Raw genomic sequence first — 18,885 nt, 5'->3', positions numbered from 1 at the left:
CTATGCCAGCATCTTACGGTAGGATCATTTACGAACAGATGAAAAAATATGAAAATCTTGAGGTCTAAAATCCCGTTCAAGAAATATAATACATGAACAGGTTGAAGTAACGGTAGGCTTCAACATTCTGAGGATGTCGTGCCGTTAAAGAAGAAGGAGTTTGAGTACACTACATGCTTCTCTTGCGTAGCCGTGTAACCAGGCCGATGAAGCTAGTCAAATAGAAACATTTTTTTTTTTAAACCAAGGATATACAAAATCAAAGGATATTTTCGATATACCAAGAGTATTCTCGATCATTTTTTCCCTTTTTAATTAGATTTTGTGCTATAAATTAACAGCTATCTGCTGTTAAATTACCAAAAATCTGCACAATCGGCACAATTTTTTTGGGGCCCACAACACGGCGAGGCCCTAGGCGACCGCCTTCTCCCCCTACCGTTTGATCCACCGCTGGATTTTAGCATTTGATTACTGATACATCTATACAATTTTGCGATCTCAAAATCTGTTGCGAAATATATAAATTACAATACCCGGTGTACAATATAACCGCACAACGCGTATCGGATGTTTACCTTCTTTGTTTTGCGAAAAAGTTTTTCTCTCGCGTTAATCACATCGTTTTTGTCATTTGTCAACATAGAATATATTTTCTTTTCTCTCGTTGGCTCTGTTTTGTTTTGCTTGTTTTTCACATTGCTTTTCTTTTTTGCGAACACGTTTCACACGGGTCGATCGGCGATCGCCGGCCGGCCGTCACTAAACGCTATCTATTTATAATATATATATATATATATAATATGTATATATGAATACATCTCACATACGGATTTATGTATGATTTATGGATGTGTGTTTGCCTGTGTGCTTTACGCCGTAGGAAGGAATCTTTCTTTCAGTTGTCGTCTTAAACGTGTACACACCTGCTAATCATTGGCGTACGTATTCGGCTTTGCTACAATTGTTAATTGTCTATAGCTTACTTTTAGCATTCATTTGCGTGTACTGCATGTCAGACTAATTGGGGTGTGATGATCGATTCATCGATCCGGATGATAATGACAATTACCACTGAACACTAACGCTTACAAAATGTGTGTGACAATACGAAAAACGAAATAATTAAATATGTGATGATGGAGTTTATCTTTCGATCCGGGACACCCTTACACTGGGAGCGGAGCAAAATAGTCCCTTTGTCGAGTCGTTTCGATCTTCACTTTTGTGTGCCCCTTCTTGCACTTGGCTTAAGTTGTGTGGCCGATGGATTATGGGCGAAAAGATGAGTTTGCCATAGCAGCAATAATAATTACTATCATAGTAATAATGTAAATAACAATAATTCCTATGTACAACCTCGGGGAGCACTTTCCGGCGGTTTGTAGATGTGGACCATCAACATCAACGGACCATCACAATTGAAAAACGTCTGTGTACCGTGTACGTGGGTAACAAAATATTAATTGCTACCCATTTTCAAATGACTTCTTTCCCATTTCACTTTGTGGTTTACAGGCCTTTCTTTCTCTTTCTCTCTCCCTCTCTCTCTCTCTCTCACTCTCTCATTTAATCCTTTTCAATCTCATTCAATCCTTTTCCCTTCTAGCTATGTGCTTCTGTTCAGTTCTTTCGTTTACATTTCACATTTTTGATCATCACCTTGCTGGTGCGTTGTTCGCGCCTTTACATCAACGAAAAAGTACTTTTTGATTAGTTTCCCCTTTGCTTTTGAAAGGTAGTTAGTTTTTTCCCTATCGATTTGGTTTTATATTCATTTCCGATGAATCCTTTTGCTTTTAGTTTTAGAATATTACGAGTAGGTCGCCTTTTTCTGTTTAGTTTGCTTCGAACAAAAACGATTGCTTCATATTATATACCAATCTTTGTTATGCTTTTTCCTATCTCCAGTAAGTACTGCTGCATTGCTTTCAATCTCAGTCGGTTTGTTAAGTGCAATAACGAATACGAAGTCCTTTTCTCGTTGCTTTTGCTGTTCTCCTTTTACTTTTGCTATCCTAGCTCTGAACCATCAACTGACAGCATTGTTGTTCTTGACGCTTTGCAAACTCACAGCATGCTGTCTGTACGCGCAGTAGCTTACGCTATTGCTTCATAGATGGCGCTGACGACACTAATTCATTCGTGTGACAGCGTTCAATGCTTACGCTGGTCGTCCTGCGAGAACTCACTCCGTGACGCCTTCTATTTCCTTCCGAATGATTTAAAGCACAACGAACAATTGCGCCTGTGTGTGTGTATGTGCGAGTACGACCTTTTTGCGGTCCCCTTACATCACCACGCAGCAGCGTCTGGATCGTGTGCTGTCGCTCACGACGTCACTGGTATTGCCGCTAAACTTCGACAGCGTACCACCCGGTGTGCCCGCCTCGCTTTCCCCGATTGCCGCCACCGAACCGTGCAGAGATCCGTTTCCGGTTCCGATTACACTGCCATCGCCGTAATGTTGCTGCTGGTGCCGATTGTTGAGATGTGGCGACGCATGCTGCGGATGATGCAGATGGTGATGGTGATGATGCTGCAGGTCGTTCGATACGAGCGACAGTTCCAGGGGCGTACCGGAACTGGCACCGTTCGGGGTGGTCGTACCGCCCCCGTTGCCGATGCTGCCCGCAAGGCTTGGGGCGGTACCGCTGAGCAGGGAACCATTTTCTGGGCTGACGCTGGAGCGGTTCTGTGACCGGTGCTTTTTCAGATCGGCCAGCGTTCCTGCGACAGAGGGATCTTTGGTTTTATTGGTTTTGCATCGAATTTTTAAGGTGTGAGTGTATGGTGTCGGTGTTTTTGGGAGGAAGTGGGGAGAGGGAGTTGTGTTGGTATAGTCGTTGTTGTTTTTTTGACGCCATATTTGTGGTTATTGTAGGAAGAAAAAAAAATACAAACAAGGAAGCGGAAAACAGGAAGGGTAATTGTTTTAAAATGGTGCAAGAAAACAAAAGTGTGATCAAAGGACACGAAAAAAAAGGCATGAAAAAAGAGAGAAAGAGAGAAGAAAAGTGAAGGTTAAGATAGTACAAAAGGTTATCTGGATGGAGTAATTGAAGGATTTGCAAATTCAATGAGTATGATTCCGTGCGTACTTCAACGGACAGGCATGAAAGAAGATGAATGACAATGCACGTCAACCACGAGTAGAATGGCAATCAAAAGCTTGTCCACACAATCACAAAGCATGATGTCTTCCTGGTAGGATGATGGATGTTGTAGTCGAGCACAAACATTACACAAAATCAACGCGACAATATCCCTAATTTGTTTGCGTCCACTTAATTAAAATGCCATTCTTATAGAAGCGCTCCGCTTTTATGTTCTTCGCGGTTGCCACGACGCGGGTGAATAAACGGCTAAAGAGAGAAAAAAAAACGCCTCAACAAACCCTTTTCCTTTATCCTTTCAAACAACAAACGAAAAATGATGCGGCAAATAAAAAAGTTTTTAACGTTTGCTTCCGCCACGAGTACGGTGGCTGTGAAGGGGTTGTTTTGTGACAACTTGTGTAAAACTCAATTTTACGGTCGATTGAAAAAGGACGACACATTGCAAAACGCAATAAAAAAAAACCCTTACCCAAATCGACAAGACATAAAAGAAGGAAAAAGTTGAAGAAATTATAAAAAAATACCATGAAACGTTACACAAAAATGTACAATTTTGAATAAAAAAAAACATAAACCCATACAAAAGCTACAACGAAAATAAAACCACTTCGGAGAAGTAAACAAAAACTCAAAAAATAAATTAATTAGAACTTTTGAAAACAAGGAAACAACATCAAAGAGATATTAAAAAAAAAACATCAAAAAGCGATCAAAAAACGCACAAAAAGGCAAGAAATTCAATCGAACGTATAAAAATTATACGGAACTAGGAAAAAAAAAAACAAACGAAGCTTGAAATTGCTTGGAATCGTGGGAAAGAAATGGACATAAAATTCCAACAACACAAAATCGTCCTTTTATTGGTGGAGGCGCCCAGTCTTTGGTGGAAAATAAAATAAATCCCCATACGGGCAGAAGATGACCTTTGAGTGTGGGATTAGTCTTCTTCGAGATCTTGACGTGACCACTTTTGTTCTTTTCTTCATTCTTTTATTTACCCGCAAACCCCTAATGGTCAGGCTTTCGTATAAGGGGACGGATCGTCGCTGGGAATTAATACGAGCCCTATCCTGCGAAAGACCCGTAGATCCGTTATTACCTAAAAGAACAAATCTTTGTACGAATTGCATACATTTAGGCGTTTTCTTATTGCATCGCTTGTTGCGTATGGAGTTTTCTTGAAAGCTTTTTTCGTCGTATCCCGGTAAGAAATATTAAACACAATCCACCTGTTGATATCCGGGGAAAATGGATAGCTTGCGCTGGCTTGAGTGAAAATGATCGTGCATGGAAAACTGGCATCAACACACAACGGTTGCAACAGTGATTGTGTACATGATTTAGAGCGACACAAACATTGGAAGGCACACACAAACATTCGCTTTTTGGTGAGAGTGCAATGACAAAGGATCGGGATTGTGGGGATCGATGATGGCGAGATGAGGATGACGATGGGAAAGCATGAACAATACGTACCGACTAGGACCGTCACCTGGACGTTGATCTTGCCGTTCTCGCTGTTGGACGTGGAGTACACCTCGGCGGCGGTGGTGGTCGCGGCAACGGCGGCCGCAGCACTGCCACCGGTAACCGTGGCCGCCGACAGGGCGCCGCCGCCCCCGTTCGCTGGAATGTTAACCGAACCGTGATGGTGCAGATGATGATGACCTCCCATACCACCATTGCTATTATGATTATTGCTGACTAGACCAACACCACCACCAGTACCGGGTGTGTGCGGGTTCAGGCCCGCCGACCCTACCGATCCCTTCGACTCGATCAGGTACGTCTCATCGTTATCCTTACCGTCCGGCGAGCGCCGATCGTACTGATTGAGCGTGGGCGATCCACCACCGACCGGTGAGCCCGTCGCCTTGCCTCGCTGCTGATGGTGACGCTGCAGGCTGCTTTGGTTGTTGTTGATGCTGTTCATGTGGCGGACGTTGTTGCTCAAACCACCACCACCACCACCGCCGCCGCCGTTCATGATCGGTCCACCGTTCGTGCCGTTCGGGAGACTGTTGTTATTTACACTGTTCAGATGGGCGGGCGTGGTACCGTTGCTGTTGCCATTGTGATGGTGATGAAGGTGATGGGGCAGGTTATTGTTATTGCTACTACCGTTACTGATGATGGTGGTGCTGCTGCTGGTGGTCGTGTGGTTGGACGTGCTTGTGGTGGTGGTGGTGGTAGTGTTGATGGTGGAGGAGGATGGAGAAGATGCGGAGGAGTTGGCATGCTGGGAGGATGCGTTAGTGCGCACGGAGGTGGATGAAACCGAGGCGGTGGACGATGACTGATTGTTATTGTCACCGTTTGCTGTCGCGGCTGCCGTTGCGATCGTCGTTGCTGTGGCCGCTGCCGCTGCCACACCGTCCGGGGTTGTGTATCCCTGCAAAGGAAGGCGTGAGAGGAGGGAAAAAAAGGATATATTAGAAAACAATACGTTTGCATACGTAGAGGCGCCTGCGAGTTGTATGCTCCGGAGAAATGTAATTACAAATTTATAATTACAATTTCAACCTGTTCAACCGAGAGCACACTAATGAGTTTTGGAGAAACTAAAGCAACGTCCAAACAAAGGAGAAGAATCCTTACTAAAAGTATGTCAGCTAGAGCAAACAATGAACACTACTCTCTCTTTCTCTCTCCTATTTATTCTCTCCTAACCAGGTGATCTATTATTAAGTGAAGGGTTGTTATCTATTGTTTCGCTGGGAGGGCATAGAGAACAAAGGGAATAATAAAGCAGCACGAAACATTTTCTCTCAAAGCAAAACGTTGATAATGCATCACGACAGTGAAGAATTGGAAGAAATGCGCAAAAAAAGGGATAATTTTATACATAATTAATTATTTTTAGAACACCACACTGCCCGTTCTGTTCCGATTGCTTCTTCTCCCACGGAAGTGACGTTGGTTAGTACCTACCCTGTACCGTAAACCGATAATGGTATCGTCCAGCATCGTGGAGTCCCGTTTCTTGTCTCGCTCCAGATAAAAGACGCGTCTCATTTTGGACTTAATTTTTGCAACTGTTTACTCCCTCGCGCAACAACCACACGCTCGGGACAGAACAGCAGGGCAGAATTTGGTTCTCTAGGCTTTAAGGCTTTTAAAGGTTCTTTTTGTTTTGGTTTCGATATTTTCTCACACAGAATACTACAGTCACTTTTGGAAAATGCAAACGACAGCACAATTTCCAGCACTAGCAGCACATACGAATGTCTGCATCGAACGAAGATTCTCTGGTAAGGATTAAGGAAGACGTGCAAGAAAGCCGTTGTGTTAAAGGTTTTTTTTTTGAGGGGCATCTCCCCAGCTCCCACCGAACAATTCCTCTCGAGAAATGCCCAAAGAACAAAAACAAAAACTTTCGTAACTGCACCCATAAGAAGACAAACTTTCCTTCTCCGGTGGAAAAATAAGCAATATTCAGCCGGCAATGCCGGAGCGATGCACGGATTGGGCAAAACTTTATGCATGTACGGTGAGGATTATGTGTAAGAGTGTCGAGTTTTCTTTTCACGTTGTTTGAATTGCAAATGTGGATTGTTTGCCGATCCTTCACAAGTTTCCTTTCCACAGCTTGTAGAACAACGTCGGAGGTCATAAGTTGCTGACCGTTCGGCAAGAGAGTGTGTGAGTCACTGTTTGTTGTAGGACACTACAATATAACATTCAAACAATAGCGACAACTTTTCTACTTGCATCAGCATCGCTTGCGGTGATGATGGTTTCACTTTCATCAAATTCCGCTTCAACCAAAAATGCTTCAATGGGTGGTGGAAAAGAGCGACAAAGTGTAAGAATGTCAAGGGTAAATGATGCTTCAGGTGTTGATAATAAAAAAAGCGATACGCACGGCGTAAATTTTGTCTAACGCTTCTAATGAAACATGCTAAGACAGAAGAGAAGGGAAACCATTTTGTTTATTTTGTGTGCCTTTTTGTTTTCCGAGCAGCGCCACAGCAAGAACAACAAAACAAAAAAATGGAGGAATTAACTGATCCGTGGTAAAGCAGATTTCCTCCCTTGGGTACAATGGCGTTGATGCAGGATGTTCATGAGGAGATAATGAAATTTGATAAACTTGCTGCAGAAAGTTGTATTCTGTTTATAATAATTCTCCCATGAGGCTTTAAGATATTCCATCAGGCCTTGGTTCCTTCCCAAATCGAATGGAAAAGGTAGAACTTAAAAAAAAGAATTTTTAATTAATTGATTATTTGATGAATCGTTCCTTTTGCTCAAGTGGAGATATATCGGCAGTCTCTTCAGAAAGCTTCATTTTTTTGGAAAACTCCCGAAGATCCAGGTCACATATATATCTGGTTACTAGGCTTCATACACGACATAAGCCAACAAATCTTGGTGTTACTTAAAATCTTAATGTACTCATTGAAATAGGTTCAAATTCATTAACCTCAACGTTTTGCGAATCGGTTGTCATAATTTCTTGAAAATTTGTGAACCAATTGTTTGGGAATTTTGTTCAGGTATTCTATAAACAATATTTTCATATTTGACGAGAGATCTCCTTTCAAAATACATTAAAATCGTGGAATTCTGATTCCTCCAAGGTATTTTGTACCTCAAACTATTTTTTTTTTTCAAACTTCCGAGTGTATATACCTCCGTTAGCTATAATTTATTGCAAAGAATACCAACGTAATAAAAGAAGCTTCTCCTTGCAGAGATGATAAACGAGTGCCATAAGCTTAACATAAAATAATTAAAACCATTTTTATGACCCATTTGTAATTTTCATTCCTCAACTTGCTCAATGTCAACGCGAAAATGGGAGAGAACAACGATTCGCCTTTCGCAATTCAAGGAAGCTTGTACTATTATGGAATCAACCGCCATTTCCTGGGCCAATTGTTGCCCCCGACAAGTCCTTCCGATCGGACCCGTTAGTGGAACGGTTGTTTTTTTTTAAAAAGGGGCAATACATTTTTATTAGTATCCAATCAAGACAAAAAAAAACACCCATGGGAATAGGAAGTTTTGCCGTCCTGGCTGGTCTCCCCCCTCCCCCCCCTTCCCCTTCTGCAAACAATGTGAAACCTCAAAGGCAGATGATTACAGGCAAAATAACAAACCTTTGGGGCACGCACGCATGGCAGTGGCCGCACAGTTCCGCGAAGGAAAGGAAAAAGGTTTCGCATACGTTTACGGTTGAAAGCTTCCAATCGTCGCCCGGAAGTGAGTCGTAAGCCGGATGACGGACCATCATCACCATTCACCACAAGTGGAGGTTTCGTATGACCTTCTAGGTATTTGGTGGTGTATGTTTTTAGTGATACGGGGGGGGTTGAACAACAAGAATTGGGCAGGTATGGAATGGGAATTTAAACTCATCATGGAAAGTGTGAAGCAGTTAACAGCCCATTTGAAAGAAGCAGTGACTCCCGTGCGTCCTCCTGAAGGTCATTTGTGGTGCTGGTCACACAAAAATAAGGAAGTAAGTATCCACCATGACCTTCAGTGGTGTAATCCTTTTGCTTACTGAGATTAACAATCATAAATTTTGGGCTTATAATAGCATGACTTCGGTTGGAACAAAAGTCAGCATAGAAACATCATTTAACACCACAAAAAATGTTATATAACTAAGAAACTTAACTCTTTTTGCTTTAATAAAAAACGAACATTTAAAACAAAATATTTCCTCTACTGTGACCTTATCCGGGAAAGCTATCAACAACCATAGCAGAGCTAGTGTGTGACGAGGAAAAAATATTTATAAATGCTACAGCTAAAGTGTAAATTATGAACCTAAGCTATTAAGAAAACACCCCCTCCCCCCTAAACATAACATACACATACACGAAATCGAAAGTGAAATCTACAAACGCACAGTGCATGACTAGCGCTGTGATCTTGAACGCGCGAATGGGGGGAATTGGACGTGCAACACCGTTTAAAAGCACCATGTGTTGTTGTGTTGTTTTACGAACATCGGAACAATCGTTGCTTTTTGTTTCGACTTTCAAGAATAGATTGTGTGGTTGTAGGAAGGAAGTCCCTCCGCCCCTCAAACAGCGGAAGAAAAATGCTGTAAAGCTCAAGCTTAATTTGATAATTGGACGAAACATGAAATAAAAACATGCAATGGGACAGAATAAAAAGACGCCACACGCTGTAAAGCGTAATGGATGTAAACTGTGAGCAGTGCGACGAAAAACTGGCCATTTCCACTCGGGAATGTGTGCGGCAACGAGTCGATGCGTGCGTAAAGCACAATTAAGTTGCACATCCGATGCACATCCGATGTTGGGTGGGTGAGCCAATGGTTATGTTTACGGTATGTTCAACCCTGGACCCGGTGGCCATGCTGCCGGGGAGGGGGGGTGGTCAACTGAAAGTGATTGATTTTTCCAGACGGTTTAAAAAATTGCCAAAGCGTAGGGGGGTCGATGTACGCTCGGTACGCTCCGGCTAGCGGTTGTAATTTCAATTAGCTTTATCGTAATGATCCAGTTATTACGATTTTGCTGGGAGCTCATTATCATAATTATGCTGCGCGCGTATCATTTTATGCTATGGAGTATTCGTTTCAAAGGCTTCTGGCTATCCTGCCACGCCGTAAGTCTTAACAAAACGTACTTTTATATCCGCTTTAACAATTCTTTGGATTGTTAATTTAACTAAATATTTATGCTTAGTATTAATTCTTCATTATTTTTCTCCCTCACCACGAGTAGCTGTTTTTATTTAGCTTAAATTTAGCTTTAGGTCCGTTGATGCGCTTTAATGTCAATTTTTGCGTTAGGAAACTTGTTATTTATTCGAATTTGTTGTCAAATTTTTATTGTTCAAAGTAATCCAAAACTTCTACGACGATGACATAAAAAAACTTATCGTAGATTAAGGTGAATAATATCAATTTTGTTCTATCTTTGATGGTGCAATTTCTATGATGGCCACCGATGAGAGTTATGCTGTAACTGGTCTCACAGTTGCAGAAGTTGACCAAAGAATAGGCTAGGAAATAAATTTTTGTAGTAATTGTTAATAAAGTAAAAAAACGTATGGAACAAAAATAAAACCAGCTATAAATAATATTAAATTCTCAAAGAAAAATTGTAATTTCAGATTTAATTTCAGTGCTTGACGCATAGTGCTAGGCCTAGTTTAATAAGAGCTAGTGCTAGCCCTACAGGACATTCCATTCAGCGCATGGTGGCACACATAAAAAAGGGACGATAAAAACAAATCCTCCACCGGTATGCTGCAGCTAACCGTTTCGCTCCTAAAATATTACATCCTTCCATGGGAGAGGAAATGTAATATCTGTTTTTGGTGTCCAGCCGTTGGACGGGCGCAAATTCAGCTATAATTAAAACTTAACTTAATCAAGAGAGCGATATATCGAGGGGATATAACAGTTTTACTGCCTTTGGATGATTTTTTTTTTCTGTTGTTGCCTGCATTGCGCTTTATTTCGCATATTCGGCGTGATAAAATAGTCAACTAAAAGCCCGAACTCATTACTGCTTAATTAATTTGACTCCCTAGATCGTTCCGTTTATGCAACCACCGTCCGTGCGCATTACCGCGCTATGCGACTGTTTTTGATTCGATTAAAGTTTGGTCTCCCCAGTTAATGAACATGCGAATCCGCGCAGAGCAAAAGTTTCAAGCGTGTGACAATGTGTTCGATCATAGTTCTGTAACGTTATGAACGCGCCACGTACGTAACAAAAGACAACGGAGCTGTAATGGTGCACAGTCCATGGATGAATTGAATCAATGATCCATAACGCTAGGGGGAGGGAAAAAATGATACGGATGCTGACGCTCAATTCAATTGACATTGATTTTTGGCAATGGTGTGGATCTAATTTTCGGCCGTATTCACGCGAAATACAATTTGCTTGATGAAGCACGATAGATAGATGGAGGAAAGCAGAGAAACGCACAAACCAAATGCCATTGCGTGTGTAAGGCCTTAGGACATAGCTTGATGAGGGAGAAAACATGTAACAATTCTGTGCAATTACATTAGCAGCAGCCGGGTGTAAGTGTTATTCCCGGGCAGGGTATGGTATCACACAACGGAGGGTTTGGAAATATTTGTCAGCCCAAAAAAATGCTCTAATAATTTAAGATAAATTTACATACTATAAAAAAGGTATTTTATTATAGCACAAATAAAGTTAAAAATCTTGTAGTAATTTGTTATCAGTAAATTATGGTTCGGTACACTAGCCTGATTTATGATAGCAACGGTTAGTTTGATTCACTTAATTCATCCATTTCACACGTTCCAATCAATTTTCGTAACACAATCATAGCCCTTGGTGGGTTGGTAAATAATCTACAAAAACTCGTAGCACTGCGTGACACAAATGATTACTTATTGTTATTCACCCACAACAACACTCAGCCACACTTTCGCATCCGGCAATCGTATTGCGCATACACGAAGAACCATCTAGGACGCGGTCCTTATCACGCTATGCTCTCACTTAAAAAGCTTAAAAAACGCATCTCACTTAAATCGCTCACGCTTGTAACTTTTTTCACCCAGAAAACAAAAACCGCCACTAGCGCCCAATGAGGCGTATTAAATTGGGCGACGAGTGCGCCAAAAACCACTTGCGCACGAAACTAAAAACAAAACCATGCGGGGAAAATATCCCTATACGCGACGCGCTAAAGCCCGATCACGACGTGTGCGCACGTGCGATGGACCGTTGCTGGATCGGTACTGAACGCAACACGCCGGGCCCAACACGGCCGAAGCGCTTTTGGACATTCGCGCCAGCGCAATTCGATGGGGGCGATGGAAATTTGGTTTCGGCAGCAAACCACACCATACGAATGGCATGGCGTTCCGCGTTCGTGAACGGCGGGGTGCGCACGTTTTTGGTACCCTTTTTGCGCATCCTTCCGATCACTCCATCCTCACCCACTCCGATTCCGCGTCCTAACAATTGATGAGCTAGTGTGTATGTGTGTGGGTGATTTGGTTTCATGGAAATCAAATAAGTTTCCTTTTCTGCTTGCGTGTGAGTGTGTGTAACAGGGACCACCCACCTCTAATCAGCGGATAGGGTGGCAGGGCTAGTAGGGTGGTAATGTAATGCAAAGTGAAGCGTTGTTTTTAAAGTCACACCACACGTGGACTAACGTAGATTGAACGTGTTTCACGAACCCGGTGTACGATCGCCGAAAAAAAAAAAATAATAACGCTCCTAACGCATCGTAACAACGGAACGGATAAAGGCGACGTGAGTTCGATGTGCGCCATGGCGTTTAGGGTGTATGTTGTTGTTGCCTTTTTCCCCTCGACACGCCTCAACAAGTGTGGGTGCGTGATGGGTCGTTGTTAACACAAGTGCATTCGGTTGGTGAGCAGCGAACAAAAAAAAAATACCGGACATAGACCCTTTGAGGTGTGTTTCCCTTCGACATTAATCGAATGGTGTGATTTATAAAAATGTATGATGCGGTCTTCGTGATGGCACCTGTTTTTTGCCGTAACAAAACGTAAAATGTGGACGGTTGAGCAGTGTGTTCGATTATTTATGTTTTGTTACATATTGTGGAGCCTGTTTTTCTATTTTGATTTTAAATTACATCATGCAATTAAAGTCATTATTTACTGCCAAAATGTTAATGTTGAACCGCAAAACGTTCTCCACAACTAATCAACACAAACTCCACAGCTTAGGGGGTGAATTCTCTCTGCACCACAATGCCATCGCAATTTCCCTTCCTGTCACGCCGAGTTTCCAAAACCTGAGCGTAAAACAAGTTTTAATTACTAAAAACTATCGATCAAAGATTCTCCCCCCAGGTGCGGTGGGAAGTGCGCACGAACGCAAAGAGAAAACCAGGACACACAGCACCGGAAGTGCCGTGCGTGTACGTAAATATGGTGTGTGCCACATCTCAGCGGCCAGACAAACGCGCACCCGAAACGCACGCCATTGACCGCGTGATGCAATTACAAGCTTGCAAGCTGAAAAGCAAGCAAGTGAGAAAGTTTTTGGAGTCCGCAATGCGAGAAGGTTCTTGTTTGGGCAAACCGCAAACGGAAAAGTTTGCCAATCAACGGAAATGACACTCTTGCAGTTTGCAGCGTAACAAGGCGGCAGCACGGTGATATAAGATAAGTGAAATGAGTAACGCAAAAAAGGATACCTAAAAATAAAGAAAAACTTGTGAAAAAATGTCTATTAAGCAATTGGGAAAACGTTAATATTCAATTAATAAGGGTATTTTGCTTTCAGCACTGCTTGAACTCCGACTTAACTTTTTAAGGCTTTATAAATATAAGATTTATAAGATGTCTTTATAAATATAAGACAAAAAGTGCAAAGGACAAAAAATTGCCAGCTTTCAGTTAGGTTCATTGCCGTTCAAACAGTTTAGCATTATTGAAAAAAAGGGAAAACGCAAAGCATTCCATTCGTAAATTTTACTTGAATGTTTCATTTCATGTTATACTACCCAAGTGCATTACAATGTATTGCGCACCCTTACGACTGGAGCTACCTTAGTGCGTGCAACAATGTTATTGCGCACTGAATGTTTGACCGAAGCTTAAAACATAGATTGATAGCATATTTGTGAAATCAATAACATCGCAACGATTGCAACTATTTCCCTGTCCGCTTATTAACGTTGCGATAATTAAAGTGCTTTCGACGCAAAATACTAACAGCGCCCTGTACAGGAGCTGACAACCGGCGCACAAAACAATCGTACACCTACTTCACTTCCTACTTTCAATTGGCCGGCCAGCAAGAAAAACACCGAGATTCGCATGTGTTTACCAACCTCATACTTCCTCCCTCTTAAACACATGGCATCAGTGTGTATAAACGATCGAGTCGATCAGTTCAGTCCATAGGGAAAATCGTCATCATCAATCATGCATTGGGTGGGTGCACTGAGGCGTAGTCAATGCGCCACCATTTGACGTTCCGCGTCAAAGTTCACCAAAAGTCTACTCAGCTGGAACCGGAACGCCGCAAGGTGGAAACCCTTTTCAATGTGCACCGAACGTTAACATTCCAAATTTGCCGTATAAACAGTCACAATTGAATGGGAAAAAAAGTTGTGTAATGTGTATAAATTACTAACAAATTATTGATATTGGAATAATCGTATTTTCGTGTGTATTATAGCGAACGCTATGGTTTTTTTTAAGCATCATGTAAAAGGTATTCATTAAATTGGGTTAGTAAACGCCATAAAAAGTTCTTTTCTGCGACAGCAACTCCGTGAATCGAATTGTCGGGTTCGTCAATCGTTAATTGCAGGGAAAACATTCATTACCATTGACATTACCAAACATCGTTTCGGCGTTGTTCCGACAAATGAAAGATCAATTTGGGTTGGGTAAAAATCACCCAACAAATCGAAACATTTTGCTTCGACAACAATACGAAAGGAGGAAGTTTTGGGTCGCCTTTGGCAATCACAGAGCAGTTTGAGCACAGTGCTTGAAAGTTTGGCAAATTAATTAAACCACCAATTTATAAGGAAAGAGCATAACACGTTCTCCCTTTTCACAAGCAAAAGTACACAGTTCCTTCCAGACATTCCAATGTAACTTTTTGTGCCACGTTTTAGTGCTACTGCTTTTAATTGTGTTCATTTGGGGTCGGCAAATTTGCTGTTTACTCATTCTATTTGTTCATTTTTTACCACAGTGAAATCAAGTTTCTGACTGTTCCTATATTCCAGAAACACACACAAGAAAAAAAGATTATAAACATTGAAACCTCGGTCAAAAGACCATAATTTCCGTACCAATAATGGCACCTCGAGTCACTCATGTCGTTTGCATCATAATTCAAAAACTTTTGATTGCCTTTCGTTTAAGCCGCGTTTCACTGCTGCCACACCAAGTATGGACGATAGATAAAGCACGGCCATTGGTAGAAAAATTACCAGCACTTATTCCAAACTTTTCCGCTCGAATACGATAAAAAAAGCAGACAATTTCAATTTTTCATCCCGTTCACCTGCACCACACAGTTTGCACCGATGAAAAGTTGCAAAATTGACAGTAAGCAGGAATGGATGAGAAGTTTCGTTTTGTTACCATGTTGCCTTTAAGCAACCGATTAGGGTGGACAGTGTATAGGGTGGTAGGCTTGCTTGACTTTAAGTCTATTGAGAAAAAACGACTATGGATAAAGCGCTCAAAAGTCAAAGCAGAAGCAGAAGACGAGGGTAACAAGGCAAACGGGAAAAAGTTCACATTGGTTCGGGTTTCAAATGGATCTTTGCTGGACGTTGACGATGACAGCACTTTCTGCATGAGCCTTAACGTCCCGAGCAATGGTCACGTATGCTCTATTGATTGGAGCGGCCGAACTATCGCCACCCACACGAACGCTTCTATTTCCGATGTATGCACGGAGGATCAAGTCCGAATTTCCTGATTTCTATCACCTTCACAAAAAGTGTTCCCGCCTCACTGGTCCATCCCGTTAGGCGTCGTTCCTCTAATCTCCCATAAATATTCAATGTCTATGCACACAGCAGGACGTCAGTCAGCGAAGGCTCAGTTATCGAAGCGCTGAGCTCAAATGCAGCACCCCTTATGTGAATGGTTCTAAACGTTCAGTTCTGAAATTGAGCAGCTCTTTTTCATGAACATCACATGCAATTTTCTACACTCCATCAACATGCAAAGGTATTGGAAGAGGAAAGGGGAAGTTTAATGCACTCCCCGATGGACGTCCAGTTATTTGCCAAGGGCTTCGATTGCCTTGCTAATACGTTTGTCACATGCAGCCGTAAATTGAATTTTCGACAGATAGCAAAAACAAACGATTTCTATGTGACGATACTTTGTATCATGTTTTCTGTTCCAGAATTTCATGTGTATCGTATGTGCATAAAATCAATATTATAAATACTGTTATAAATATACAGATATTCATCAGTATGCAAATTTAACGTTTCATATTACACAAATACATGCATAAAATAGAACAGAATAAAGCCCTTACTGAACCTTCACGACTGTTTTGTTAATTAATAATAACAGTTCTTCTGTCATTTAAAGCTTTAGCGGGAGTTCACTACTATCTCACTCTACGCAGGTTTTATTACAGACTACTAAAGTATTCAAAATTGTTCCCGTCATCACCATCGCGATGTACGAACAACTTCTACCAGAGAGAATTGAATCACAGCATTGCCGACATTGAAAAACTTCTTAGGCTTATGAACTTTTAAGTTGTCCGCAGTTAACGTTCGCGTTCGCTTTCGTCGCAAGCTTTCGCCGTATCGCTCGTATAATCTTATTCGGAATGTTGCTGGTGTACCATTTTGGCCGAGAAAATTAAATTTTAATTACTGCTGCTCGCTACAACGAAAGGATGCCGATCGGTTGAAGCGCTCAAGATTTAACATTGGAACATTAAACCGCTGGTTTTATGGCATAAGTTCTAATAGTGAGATATTCCTCTTTTTACGAATGTACACGAGTGAAATGGTACAACATTGGAACTGCTATTTCTTAGCCTAAAAGCATGTACACACCCAAATCCGGAACTCACCACCGCTACAAAACTTACCTCTTGCGCTTGTAGTCGGAAACGAGCCTCCTCTACAGCATCCTTTTTGGTCGTTAGGCCCTTATCGCGCAGTGATGTTCGTCTCACGGATTGCGCCCTATAGGAGAGAGGGAGCGGAAACGGGTTAGCATCGTTTAGGCATGGTGGTATGGGCTGCTGACACACGGCTGCCAGTTTTCCAATTTAGTTTTGTGGTTTTCACAAAACAGCAAAAGGATTACAACATCAACTTCGCACCGATTTGGTACGGGCAAACAATACACCGAGGTGGTGTGAACATGATATCTTAACTTAGCTCTCTGTAGACTAAGTTCTCTGGGGGGTCCTACACTTGCTACCTTCTAGTTGGCAACGTGAAGCCAAACTTTAGCCAAACAATTTGCTTAGTTTATAATCCGATTTTCTATCGAGGGAATACAGTAATACAGCCGTTCAGCTTGGCAGCCGTATTAATCTTAATTCTACTTCAAGTGATCTCGGGAGAATCATTCGTTTGCTCGCGATTCATGATTAGAAGTTTGCAGCATTTTCTTTTGGGATTTGTCAGACGAATATAAAAGCGCTTGTACACGGGCGTATTAACTGACCTCGTGTTGTTACTCTGCGACCGCCGGACACGTTTGCGTTGCGCTTCTGCTAACCGTTTGCTTTCTTGCTCCGTCTTTAGCTGCTCTATTCGTTCTCGAATTTCTGGATCTTCGCAAATATCTAAAACGATTGCAAAAAAGGGGAAAGATTAAGACATGATGTGAGTGGATTGATGATTTGACTCCTTTTCCCACTCACCGGAAGGTGTTTCGTCGTTCTTATTTTTGGCATTCAAATCGGCTCCGCTTTGGGCAAGCATTTCAAGGACTTCCAGCTGCAAAGTTGAACGTAGATGATGACATTATTTCATGGTTGACAAAAGACGGCATTAACTTGTAACTTACGTGACCCCAACAAGCTGCGGCATGAACCGGTGTCCAGAGATCGTTATCGACAGCATCGGTCGATGTGTGATGCTCCAGTAGGAACTCGACGACCCGTGTATACCCGTTGGCGGATGCTATGTGGAGCTGGAAAAAGAATACAAAATAATCAACCACCATGAAAGCATACAATATTCCGGTAACATCGCACGGATTATCCGGCACGGTCACTTACCGGCGTTGCACCCTGCGGATCCGGTATCTCTAAATCGCCCCCCTGCAGGGCAATGTCTTGCAGGTCGTGCAGCATCTGAGTTTCGGTAGCCGCTCGCGTCTCGTCGATCAACTCCTGCGTAACGCCCCGCTTCGACATTTCCGCTTCGATGTAATCGAGCGCTTCCTCGTCGTCGCAGATGTCGTACGGCATGTTACCGTCCGCATTGACCGCCAGCAGGTTGGCACCGCGTGCTATCAATATCTTTACCAGATTCAAATGTCCGCAGGTTGCGGCCGCATGCAGCGGGGTCCACCTTTCGCTGTCCTGTGCGTTCACGTTCGCACCGTAGTCGAGGAGCAGGTTCAACATTTCCGCATTGTCGTCGATGCAGCACTGATGCAGTGCCGTCAGTCCATCCATGTTCGTTGCATCCGGTGTGACACCCTTCTGGAGCAGCTTGGCCACCTGTAAAAGGGAGCGAACGAGAGATATAGAGGGGAATGACGTTACAATAGGCAGGCAGGAAAAATATAAGCATTTTCAACAGCACACGTTCTAGTTTAAACCAAGTCAGAACCCTGTCGCTCTTCGCCGGAAGTAATCAAGACTAGTGAGGAGGAACGGAAAAGGATGCAAGTATCATTTCCCACAGTCGATAATGACCACTCATCGGGTGCTCATGTTTCAATGGTCCAGTTCCTTTCAAGAAAAATGCTCATACTAACCAACATTACATCATCATCATCATCATCAACACTATTTTAGTTGGTTGGCATTTTCTCTGCTTCATGTTCATGGACTCCAAGTAGTACAGCGATACTTGGCCAGAGGCTGTGTCCAAACTAAACCAAGGACATGCTAACCCTTCGACGAAGGTCACACATGAAAGCAGGGAATTGGTATCCAAAGTCAAGAATGTTAGCTTTACTGTTACTTCCTCCACCAACGCACTCTACGTACGCCAAACAGAGTAAAAGTCCACATGCACCAGCAGTGTAACGGTTCCCATATTCTTCGAGACAAGCACGCTGGACGGCACACAGTTGGCAGCACCGAGATGTGCGCTGACGGTATATTTGTTC

The 18,885-nt window shown here is 42.5% G+C and overlaps 1 protein-coding gene across 4 annotated transcripts in view; it reads right to left on the bottom strand.

Moving 5' to 3' along the window:
• Positions 1-648: 648 nt before the first annotated feature.
• LOC128299933 (protein phosphatase 1 regulatory subunit 12B-like) overlaps positions 649-18,885 on the bottom strand; it is an 80,782-nt gene continuing 62,545 nt past the window's right edge. For 3 of the 4 annotated variants that reach the window (XM_053036091.1, XM_053036092.1, XM_053036093.1), the window contains exons 4-10: positions 17,822-18,268; positions 17,608-17,733; positions 17,462-17,537; positions 17,263-17,383; positions 16,676-16,772; positions 4,596-5,511; positions 649-2,745 (exon numbers count right to left, since the gene is read on the bottom strand). In XM_053036091.1, coding sequence (XP_052892051.1) covers positions 2,291-2,745; positions 4,596-5,511; positions 16,676-16,772; positions 17,263-17,383; positions 17,462-17,537; positions 17,608-17,733; positions 17,822-18,268 — 2,238 coding nt within the window. In that variant the 3' untranslated portion in view covers positions 649-2,290. The remainder of the gene's footprint in view (positions 2,746-4,595; positions 5,512-16,675; positions 16,773-17,262; positions 17,384-17,461; positions 17,538-17,607; positions 17,734-17,821; positions 18,269-18,885) is intronic. The other variant, XM_053036094.1, reaches the window with a different exon arrangement.

This window comes from Anopheles moucheti, chromosome 2 (genome assembly GCF_943734755.1).
Source record: "Anopheles moucheti chromosome 2, idAnoMoucSN_F20_07, whole genome shotgun sequence".
Classification (NCBI taxonomy): Eukaryota; Metazoa; Arthropoda; class Insecta; order Diptera; family Culicidae; genus Anopheles; species Anopheles moucheti.
Note: the sequence above shows the minus strand (reverse complement) of the source record. Positions and strands in the feature narration are given on the sequence as shown.